The sequence below is a fragment of the Seriola dumerili genome, unplaced genomic scaffold, assembly GCF_002260705.1.
Source record: "Seriola dumerili isolate Sdu_G_001 unplaced genomic scaffold, Sdu_1.0 BDQW01000011.1, whole genome shotgun sequence".
Classification (NCBI taxonomy): Eukaryota; Metazoa; Chordata; class Actinopteri; order Carangiformes; family Carangidae; genus Seriola; species Seriola dumerili.
Window position 1 is genome coordinate 868,004 of NW_019174266.1, and position 12,103 is coordinate 880,106.

At 42.0% G+C, this 12,103-nt stretch overlaps 1 protein-coding gene across 3 annotated transcripts in view; it reads right to left on the bottom strand.

The window, feature by feature from the left end:
* The window catches only part of luzp2 (leucine zipper protein 2), a 135,353-nt gene that overhangs the window by 9,234 nt on the left and 114,016 nt on the right, over positions 1–12,103 (bottom strand). For 2 of the 3 annotated variants that reach the window (XM_022749049.1, XM_022749039.1), the window contains 3 exons: positions 9,792–9,866; positions 9,110–9,277; positions 381–485 (listed from right to left, as the gene is read on the bottom strand). In XM_022749049.1, coding sequence (XP_022604770.1) covers positions 381–485; positions 9,110–9,277; positions 9,792–9,866 — 348 coding nt within the window. The remainder of the gene's footprint in view (positions 1–380; positions 486–9,109; positions 9,278–9,791; positions 9,867–12,103) is intronic. The other variant, XM_022749057.1, reaches the window with a different exon arrangement.

A 12,103-nucleotide genomic window follows, 5' to 3' on the forward strand; every position in this document is an offset into this window, starting at 1 on the left:
AAAATCATGAAATAGCAAAAATGACTTGATCATCAAACTTTATGTGGAGTGATTTACCGCTGATTGATAAATAGACCATCGGTTTTAGCACCAGTGAGATTTTAGTCGTGAGGGGAATAACATCTTCAACAAAATGAAACTATTAAAGTTAAACTAGATAAAAACTATGAAGTAAAGATTGTATCCTTGAGCTGAAACTTGCAGCAGTTCTTGGATAAAGTTTGCCGGTTAATGAACCTCATGAAGACACTTGGAGTAGTGGTGGCTTGTTTGATTTCTGATGAGGGACCTGAGCATGAATTGAGTGAACAGAAGAACCTCATGGATACGGGCCCTCAGGTCACATAGGCCATTACAGTTTAATTACTCTAAAGGCTCACCTTTTCCATCTGGCACTCTTTAACTCCGCCACTCTCTCTCCTCATTACGCCAGTGTTCATGGGTGATTTACTGGCTGTGACAATTCTCTGAACTCGAGAGATATCCTGTTGAAAAAAAAAAAAAAAAAAAAAAAAAAAAAAAAAGAGAGAGAGAACATTTCAAATTGGGGTTAAAAATAAAAAGCATAAATGGCTTGTTGATGCAGCTGTGGCCCTGGGGTTCTCGAAAAGTAAACAGTTCTGACTCAAAGGTTCATAACTGTTTAATTTATACTACATTTAAACTAATTCAGCTTATTTATTTGTAGTAAATAAATTATGGTTGGAATGACTATTTCATAACAGGCAGCAGGAAGGGCGAAAGGAATGGAGCGCTACAAACTAAAAAGAGAATTATTGAAATACTAGGCTTGGAGGTGAGCCTACTAATATTCAACCGTCACGTATTCAGCACTGAGATCAAAACCTTCCTTAGTATTAATATCTCTGCACAAATAGTTTCAGTTTGAACTACTGCAGGTCAAAGCGAGACGTCGTCCGCACCACCACACCCGATGTTTCTAAGCTCTGCTTTACAAAGTAAAACAGTTCTCATCTAATACTAGCAAATACTGTGATTATCCATGTATGTTTTGTCAGCTATGCTAGCAGCTACATGAGGCTGCAACTTCAGTTCTCTAAGCTAAATGCTAACATGCGCACAAAGACAATGCTGATGTCTTCTTAGTTTACCCTGCTAACATGCTAACATGCTAACATGTGGCCACCAGGAGAATTGCAAGTGGGCCGACAAATCATTTGGAAATCAGTACAATTTAGTGAAAAGATGTAATTGCAAAATATATATACATACATATATACATATATCAGTAATGTTTTTAAATGTTTTTAAATGAAATGATCTTAATAAATATTTAAAAAACTATTTCTTTTCTTCTCGTGTTTCAGGCCTATCACTGTGTTGTCGCTGGCTGGACCACATCGTCTCCCTGGATCACATCCAGGGCAAAAACTGGAATATCAAACTGGATAGCTGGTTAGCAACAGGAAGAATTAAAAGGAAAGAGAGTCAGGACACAGGTGGTGAATCGAGAGGTGATCTCTCCCCCGTCAAACAAAACGAAAATTTGAAATTTGCATCCCTTATCATTAAAATAAAAAGTGCTCCGAGAACATGTTATTTGGCCTCTGTGTTGTAATGTGGTCGGATGTGGGCTGAAGTGGGCCGAAGGTCGTTGATTGCATTGCTGGCTCACAACAGTAAACACAAAGTACAGCTGAGGCTGATGGGAGTGTCATTAGTTCTGCAGGTATTTGGCCACAAACCACAATAATGGATAATAATTGTTTTCTCCTCATGAAGGCGTTAGATGGAAAGTCAGGGGTTAACCAAAGTGACGACAACTCATTCCACAGGGGAACAAAATTTCCTGGCACTCCAACCAGTCGTAGTTGACTCAGACCAGTGTTTCCATCCAGAGAGCCGTACTGGGAACATCCTTAAAAATGTACATGACGTGTCTCCAAAGCTGCTTTGTCACCATGTTATGAGACAATGATATTTATCATATTGGGCATTAACCTTTCCAATATGGCTGAAAGTGGAAATATGAACATCCACGGTTGTTACATGTGTAGTTAGCCGGGTATTAAAAGTTGAAGAGCATCCAGATCCCCATCATCTTTTGTTTAGTGTTGCTCTGCTCTGATTTTGGCTTGAAATAAACTGGAAATGTACAGCTGAGCTCCAGCTGACGAGGAGGTCCCAGGCTGATGTCTGTATAAACGTACACAGATCTGCTCCGAGTCAAAAGTAATTCCAGCAGCAGCAGCACATGATGGACAACGATGTTTTGGTGAAGCGACCCACTGCAAAAACAGTAAAAATAAAGAAAAAAAAAAAGCAATGTCGAGATAGTGGGAGGAGAACAAGATGGACAGTCTGAGATGAAAAAGGTTCTCTCTGGAGTTGGAAGAGCTAATCTATATCACTACCACCTGAAATGATGTTCGTATGAAAAAACATGACTCCGGGAAGGTTGATGTACTTAGAACCAGTGGTGTAAGAAATGCTCTACGCTAGAGCCCAAAAAGTAGTAAATAAAAACTATAGATTTTATCACTGGCACAAAGCAGAAGACATCACTGGAATACTGATGAGTAACGGCACAGCTGTATTGAACCTAACCGGACACTCACCATTCCTCTCAGGAAAGCGGCTTCTGTCCTCAAACAGCCCCGAGTATAAATAGATCCGTGTTTCTCATTATCTCAAATAAACTAGTAATGTGGTTTAAAAAAAAAAAAAAAAAAAATCACATCCAGAGCCTGCATAATATTTCCGAGCACTTCTGAGTCATTTCTCTGCGCTTGCTGGCAGTGAGATACAATCTCTCCGACTATGTTTATTTCAAAGCGTGACTTCATCAGAAATGACCATGGTAAAAGGGCCGGGTCACGGCTGTAATCAGACTTTTCTAATTGTATTATAAATGTAGAACCCGGTTGCTGTGCTGTCTTCATACACAGTAGTTGAGGCTATTATTTGCAGATCTTGTCATGTCTTTATGTGAGTAGGCTTCACTGATAAACTGCACTGCATTAGCTTCTCCACACACGGACAGGTACCGTACCTTATTCTTCGCCTGCAGACTCTCTGACAGTTCCCTGAATCCGCCTCCTCTAAGCCGCACACAGTGTGGCGGAGAATGTTCTGCTTGACCCTCTCAAACAGGAAATGTTGACATTACTTAGAGCCAGCTCAAGCTTTCACCCACAATGAGGTGCAAACCGCTCACAGCTCCAGCGACAGGCAACTCGTAAAGTCGGCCGCTTGTACTTGGAACAAAACCTGTGCGGGCAAACTGCGGCGCTGATCTGTCGGCCCGTGGCTCACGTCCAGAGATACTTTAAATAGAAAAACTAAGAGTACTCGCTTCTTTTAACGGACGTGTTATTCTGACATCAGATCGTTACGACGGATGCATTTTACTGTTGTAGCTGCTCAAAGTGGAGCTGGTTTTATCCACTTTATATAAGGTTCAGTCCAGCGGCCTCCAGCAAAAGGTCACAGGATGAATCTGCGGGTCGTTTGACGATCAATGGGAGAGGAGAGAAAAAAAAACAAAAGCTCTGGTTCAAATTTATATAAATTTTTGGGGCTTTTCTCTAATCTTTGCTGTTTTTGTGAATTATTGGATAATGTTACTCTCCAGGCCTTAAGCAATTATTCAAATGAAACCATGTGAGAAGCTCAGAGGGAGGATGTCTTTTTGGTTGCTAACGACTCAGGACAGGAACCACTGGATTCATATATTACACTTTACTGTATTTTAAAAAGCTTATCATATGTTTAAACACTCAAAGTAAATACCTCAGATGTGTACTGAGGAACATTACTCGAGTAAATGTACTCAGTTACATTGCACCGCTGCACAAAAGTAATATATATTTTTCCATCAAGCAACAAACAGGAAACAAATTAGAGCAGATTTTTCCTCCAGCAGATATTTCTGTGTGCTGCAGCCGGGTCTGTGCACGAGGCTGGAGTGTAGCTCCTTCTTCCTTAACTGGGTCAAAAGTGGTCTCTGGTGAGCACAAAGCAAGATGGTTTCAAGATGAACACAAGCAGCCGTAACCTGTCACTGTCAAACCCCATTCTTGCTTTGTCGTCTGAAGCTACATCTTTTTAGGCAGGTTCAGTGGAAGTGACTTTACTCGGGGAAGTGACCAAAAGCATGAAGTGTTCGCTTTTGGGGGGGCGAACGTTTCATGCATTATTTCCTAACTTTTGTCAGCATCCGTCAGAATCGGCAGAACTTTGCAGAGCAGCAGTGAAAAGAGGGAGGAAGCATTGAACATGCTGTTTTGTCTCCAGAGGGGCAGAGGAACTCCATAAAGTTGCTAAAACCGCGAACATTCATCATCGGGGGAATGTTTTGTTTAATTGCAGACAACATTGAGACAGAAAATGTGATATAATCTAATGGCTTTCACTTCTTGAAATATATATTCTTTTTCTTATCTGAAACCCTGCATGTCTCCTGCAACTGACAGACTGTGAAAGATTAATATCTAAGTATAATTAAATTAAAAAAAAGAAAGAGATATATTAGAAGCCATTACTTCAGTGGACTTCTTGGTAAGGTTTCTGACATTTGCTGCATAATGCAAATGTTATTCTACCATCCAAAGTCAACTGATAAATGTCTGCAAGCTACTTTTTATTTATTTATTTATTTTTTTGCCCTGTCAACCACCTACTAGCTCCTCCTCGTGTAGCAGAGATGAATTTCCCGTCGATTTACATGGACAAGGAAACAATCATAAAAGTAAATAGTAAATGCTGAGAGCAGGGCTATGAAACGCCTGATTTCTCCTCCGGCACAGAGCTCCGAGCATCTAAGACATCATCTCCCATTACTTTGATGAAAATTGCATGCTATCGGACCACAAGAATTGGCTCTCTCTCCGAGACTGTTAAATATGAAGCAACTTCCACTCCAATCTTGCTGATCTCTGCATCCTCAGACTAATGAATGTTTCACCAGCAAGAACTCTGTGTGTGTGTGTGTGTGTGTGTGTGTGTGTGTGTGTGTGTGTGTGTGTGTGTGTGAGAGAGAGAGAGAGAGAGGGCCACGGTCTGGGAGAGAGTCTTATCTGTGGCGTCAACCAGAGCTTAAGGCCCATTATGTTAACTCCAACTACGAGCGTGAATCTCAAAGTGGTGTCAGTGAGCACTTGAACAAACATCCCTGCACTTACCCACTTTGGATTTAAAAAAAAAAAAACAAAAAAAAAAAACACAGAGCAGATTTTAGTCTAAGTGAGCTCATGAAACTCAAATGTATGTTTTATCATTTTATCACCCTCTGAGTGGATAAAGACTTGCTCCATATGTTAAAAGCTTCGGAGCATTTTTAGTTTTTTCTTCCTTTCTTTCTACATGGGCGGCAGCTCTATTACACCCAGCTATGTGCAAAAATAATTGCCTTTTGATCACCAACAATAATTAGCATGAGATTAGCCGTGCGTTTTTTTCAGATATATTAGCATGTCTAACTAAATGCTTTCAGCTACAATTCACTTACACTAATATGTCAAGTTCAAAACTACACAACAGGAACTAAGATAAAGGATGTAATAACTCCACTGAGCTCTTTCATGCTCTTAATGAGCATAATGAGGAACACCAGGCAGCCATCGAAGAGCTAACTTCTTGACATCTGCCTCTGTGTCAGTGGACTGTTTCCCAACTTCTCTGCTGCGGGCCGCTGTGCACAATAATTGTTGTTGTGTGTGTGTTTATTTTGTTTTTTTTTGTTTTTTTTTCAACGACTTAACTTGAGATCAATTTGGCAGTGATTTAAATGAGATCTGACCCACCTCCGCACGCACAGGCCGAGTGGACAGATGGGAGCGCCCCAGTAATCTTTACAGTGAGGGCGCGCTCAGATTTATCAGACGGCCCCGTCAAAGTGAACAGCGCCTACAGGAAATAATGGAGCTAGCAACTGCTCACAAGTGGAGAGTGCTGCTATTTGTATGCTAATGAAGTGGGAAGTAATAACTTCATTAGCATAAAAAAAAAAAAAAAAGTCATCCCACACCCATCTTGAGTTTACTTGTCCTTTCTTTTGTGAGATGCTTATTTTGCCAATGTGCTTGGATTTATTCGGCTCACAGTCTCGCCGGGAAAATGACAAAGAAGAAAAACACTTCTAATGGGATCATCCTGTTTTCGCTGCAAACACCAACAGGAGTTTAAATGTAGACAGAAAACGTCAATTACAGAATTTTGTTTTGATGCCGCAGCGGAGGGACAGCGGTGACACCGGTGGGGACGGTGGTGCTGAAAGCGTGATGGGAAATAAATAAGAAAGTAAAAATAAAATAAATAAAATAAAACGTAAGTGGCATGTCAAATGTTTCAGGCTCACCCACGACACAGACGCAGAGTAAACTGTGACTGCTTCGAGGAGCGAAGAAGCCTCTTAAAGACAGAACCGCTCGCCAGGATCATGGCAGATGAGGCACAGTGCTGCGCTGTGGCCGGCTTGATGATTTCCAAAGTGACTGCAGCGACTTGCTTCTCACAAATCACAACGAACACGATCTCTGATTGAGGTTGACATGACTGCTTGTTGGAGGGAAAAATAACCGTAGGTGCTATGAAGAATATTTTCAAGAAACAAAAATGATGTGTGTGTGTGTGTATATATATATATATGTGTATATTCTGCTGGATTTCTGCAGCTCTGCTTGTTTTTTTTTTACAGTCTTCAGAGTAACAGAGTACTTGTAGAAATGTTGTTTTGATTCAGACAGTATTGCTTTTTTTAATAAAGAAAAAGGTATTGACTAGGTAACACCTTGACACTTGACATTAGTTCTCAAATGTCAACTTGCTTCACTAGCAAAACAAGAAGTGATATCTACAGTGAAGGCATAATCCTGTTCTTTACAATGAATCCTCTCGGCAGTCGCCTTCTTCTTCTTCTTCTTCTTCTTCTTTTTTTTAACTCCTAAAAAGGGATTAAATCCTGAGCTCTTAGTTGAGTCTACTGTGACCTTGACTTTGAGAGGCTCCAAACAAAGACTGTGTCACACTGAATTAATAATTTCATAGAGAACAAATGTAAGTCTAACATACCAAAACTCCCATAATGCCCTAAAGTAATTGGGCTTTACTTTCAAAGCTACAGTGCCATGGAATATAAAGACTGACATAAATTACTTAGACTGCTGCTTGATTTAGACATGTTATTATTCTGAGCAACCTCTGGAATTGTATTTGCCCAACTGTTATATTTGGTAGTAATTATTTCCTGGGCTATTTCTCTCTTGAGAGTGATACTCAGGGCATCAGACTGACAAATAGCCACTTGAAAAGGAGGTAATAATCGGCTAACACTTAAATTCATATCGCAGACAGTGCATTATGTGCGCTCTGATGTGCGGTGAGGTGAATATCTTGGCACCGAGTTATATTCCATGATGTCACCAAGCTGGGAGTTACGGTGTGAAATGAATTTCAATTGGAAAGTGTTTACACAGAGACAAGAGGTGGGGGGGGGTGGGGGGGGGCAAAACAACAAAACAGTAGCCTGCTTTATCTTATCTGGAGAGTCAGTGGGAAAATTATACTCCACCATTACAGAGGCAAATCCAAAATCCAACGTGCTTTCCATTTTCTCCTCGCAAAACAAACTTATCTCCCTTTCATCCTAAGACAGCGTAACTGCAGTCTTTAAGCCGGGGTCACTGACAACCAAACTGACCAGATACGGCGCGAGACAAACAGTCTTTTTAAACTGCAGACACTTGGACGAGTCGGGGCTGTAATAAGTGCAGCTCTTATTAATAAGATTAATAAGGCCTGCACTCTATTTAGCTCTGCCTGTTCCAGGGCACTCGTGTTTTTGCATGCCGGCGCTTTGACACGGCCCTACTGATACACTTACAGGGAGCAGAGACACTGTTAATGGTGTTAATTATACCTGAGCTTCCCCTGCTTTGAAAAGTCAAAATGTCCGCTGTGAAAAAAAGGCCCATTGGTCATGCTTGTGATAATAGCAAAGGGCAGCGGAAATGTCTTTTGCATTCAGCGTGCATTTTTAATTCGAGGCCACAGTGAATGAAGCTGCCTTGGAAAAAATATTAATGTCCCGACGCTGCAATCAGACGTGATTACCACAGAGGCACGTATGGCACAGAGTGTGTTGCTCTATAATAATCGTGACAGTGAAGGATATATATATATATATATATATATATATATGTATGTGTGTGTAAATACAGACGGGCGACGAATTAAAAGAAGAACCTAAATAATAACGGAGCAGGAGGAGCCACTGAAGGGTTTGATGAGTATGAAGATGATTGCTGTGACCTTCACAGTCGGCAAGATCTCTCAACACAACCCAACACCTCTGAGAGATCTGGGAGCGACGTGTTAAGACAGCGCTCTCCACCACCGCCACCGCCATCATCAAAATGTCGAGGATTCACGAAGCCTCCTCACTCCGTGGCCCGACGTCGCACTGAGACACTTTACATTGCTTTTTCCCTTTAATTTGTCTGTAAGTCGAGACTTTGACTCAGTTCATACGGGACGACAGAGCAAAAGTCCAAACTGACCTACAGGCGAGTCGTCAGGAGCATTATCAACCAGGTGATCTGTGTTTACAATAATGTTTGTTATTTTTCTATTTTTCAACCTCAAAATTAACAAAGTGGTAAAAAAATAAAAATATCTAAATGTAATTAAAACTTAACACTTAAATGCAGCCTAATGGACTTTTGAATAGAAGAAATGATTAGATGATGAAAAAGGGTTCATGGGTCCATCACTTGGAGATTTATTCACTCAACTTCCAACGATCTGCTCGGCAACATGTCTGCGCTTCCAGGAGACAGAGGAAGAAATGAGAATTTAAGTATTTCTAGTGTCTCAAGTATTTTCAAGGTCTATTTATTTCAGGATGAACAACATAAACTCCTCACACTGTATGAATGTTTATCTTTGACATTTCTGCAGAGCACATATTGATGTCTCACAGTTAGACAGAGTTAGTTCAGGACCTCATCTACAGCAGATATATGCTAGACTGAGCGTGTCACTCGCCCCGTTCATTAAATATAAAAAGGTTAGACTTTTTTTACAACACTCGTGCCCTTCCTCTGGATAAACATTAAATCAGACGGAACGGCGCTGAACACCGACTTACCTTGGCATGTGGCTGCTGAAAGGTGACTCTGGAGCTGTTGATGAGCGACGAGTATCTGAACAAGTGGCTGGGGGAGGTGGGGAATCTGTGGCTGCTGCTGGGCTGGTTGTGCAGGACAGCTGAGAAGCAGATGTGAACTGTGTCCTTCAGCGCCTTCAGCTGGGACTCCTGTCCCCAAACAAGATCACACACACACACACACACACACACACAGAGACGTGGAGCAGAACCCACCAGGGGAATAAACAGAAGAAAGAGCGTTTAAAAGATCATTTACCTTTAATCAATAATAATAATCGGCAGAACGATTGGTTAAATAGTTTTACAGCAGCCTCTCATGTCAATACTCCTGAGCTGCACCAGAACTACCCGTTTCTCTAATCAGCACTTTTCTCCCCATTCATTTTTAACCCGTCTCCCCCCCCCCCCAACCCCCCCCACTGACAGTATGTCAATAACACATATAAAAACAACATGATAGCCCATAAATTAAAGCTGCTGCATGTGTTCAACCCGCTGAAGCTGAACGTCCTCCGTAACGACAGTTTCCTCATCACTGAGGATGATACAGATATTGATAATTACTTTTATACTTAACCTCCATCCTTTAAACTCCGGGGAAACGGGGAATTACGCACTTCACACACTTCGTTCGACACACACACACACACAAGTAATTCACCTTATCCAGTGCGGTCTTCTCCAGTTCCTCCTTGGCTATAGTTAACTTGTGCTCCAGGTCCATTAGCTGCTGCCCCTGCAGAAAGACATGACTTTTTTAAAAATCAGCTGAACCCTCTTTGTTCCGTGCAAACAAAAGCATTTCCTGATCCCCCAGCACTTCAGCAGCTCAAATGTCTTCATTATTTCACTGATCATCACTTTTGTCCTGACTTTTTTAAAAATCTGTTTTATGACACACGCTTACACGCACTGATCGAGCACTAAAGCCCACGCACGTGATACGCTTTTAGCGCTCAGTAAAGTGGCTGGTGTGTTTAAACAGGAAAGCTCATAAACCTCCACCATCACAGCTGCATCGCCGTGATTTAAGTCTCAGTTTGGGTTTTAGGGCTAAAATGCTTCGGTCAGTGACACCTGTGGTCTCCTTCACGGGACACAGAGAAGTGCGGAGACCGGAGGGCGCAGACAGTCAAGATAAGCACGAGTTCATTTAAAGCCACATTGAATCAAAGACAGAAGAAAAGTTTAATCTCGGCAGTTGTAGGAGCAGAACCCCTGAAAGCATCAAACCCCTTAATGAGTATCATTGCTGGAGTTTAATCCCTGAACACAAAAGGCCCTTTTTTTTCTTTCAGTAAATGAGCCAATAACTCCATACGAGGATCAACAGAGCTCCCTGCGAGAACTCCTCTTCTTCTTCTTCTTCTCCTTATAAATTCATCATCAAGAAGAAAAGAGAATTCTGTACCGGGATAATCCGCACGAAGCCTCTGCAGGACCGCGCTTGGTTGATGGACTGGGAGCCGTGAACTTTTATTGGGGCGTCTTTTCCTGGCCTCTCAAAAATGATGAAGTGCGAGGAGGACTTAAATTCTGAAGCACCCAAGGTCAACGGCGACAACAATCTCTGCAAGTTTCAGAGACGGGCACTGAGGCTGTGCTCGGCTACTTCTCTAGACTTATGTTGCACCTCGGGCCAGTTTTCTTTTTTTGGGACACTTGGCACATTTGCCGGTTTCATCACATTTTCGCCGTGAATCCTGCCAGCAGAGTGGTAATTTTGATGAACACGACTGTCACTTGTACCTCTCAGCGGGGGGGTGGGGGGGTGGGGGGGGGCAGCTGAAATGATGTGCAAAGTTTTCAGCGACAGATGAGTCACGCAGTGAAAGTCGAGGAAAGGGCAACATTCACCTCTGTGGGTTTTTCTTCAAAGAAGCTGAAGAATCAGATCTTCTCTCTCTGAAGGTCTTTTATTTATTTTTTTTGTGTGTCTTTCTTTCACAGGGAGTTTGGGACGAAGTCATTCGTAGCTGCCGGACGTTGCTCGAGAGGGAATCCAAAAGTAATAAAGCTGGTTCTTTAATCACGGAAACAAAAGGCTTGTGTATAATCTCTTCGTGGCAAACGGTAAATGAAAGGCATAAATATTCCCTGATAGAAACATAAAGGATACTGAAGGGTACTGATAAAAAAAAACAGCCCCATTTTAAAGTGACTGGCGACATATTAGATATTCGCCATGAAATTACTGGCGGCGGACGTTGAATGCGACGTTCAGAATGCAAAGTGTTGTACTTTGAGCTGCCCTAAACATTTCTCCATATGTTTACGTGTTGGATTCAGGAGAAAATATTGCAAAACAACACCAAGTTCTGAGTTGAAGAAAGTGTCGAGCTCTGAATAATTATGTCTCCAGGCTGGATTGACTCACAAGCGCACAGAAAGAAAGAAAAAAGCAGCTGGCTCTTAGTTTGTCTTCCAAAGGATCCAGACTTTGTGTTTGTGTGCAGCATTACAATAAAGAGCCGTTACTGTAATTTCCCTTTGGGATTAATTGAAGTACTCTATCTGTCCTTCTATTACAGAGAGCATCATCAGTGCAGAGTCCTCGGAGGATCGCAGGCGCACGGCCGCTGACCCAGAAATGTAGAGTTTCGGGGGCCGGTGCCTCGGAGTCTAAAGCTCCATATTTCTGCTGCTGAGTCCATTATAAAGGTGAGGGGTCAGCGGGGTACTAGCCACTCTGATAGACGAGGCATGCAGCTACATCAACTCGTCATTTTTTCTCTTCTGTTTCTTTCTCTGAGCTGCAGGAGAAACAGCTCCAGGGGTGAATTTTAAAAGTGGACTGGCGGAGAGAAGAAGATGTGACGGCTTGTGTTCGGCTCCTTCTCCGAAAAAAAAAATATTGTCTCGTAGGGAAACGGCAGGGAGGGCGGGGTCAGTCCCTCTAAAGTTTTTAATCTTGCGGCTGAACAAGTGAAGGGGAAACCTTCCTCTGTGTAATGTTTACAGTTTAGAGCCGGG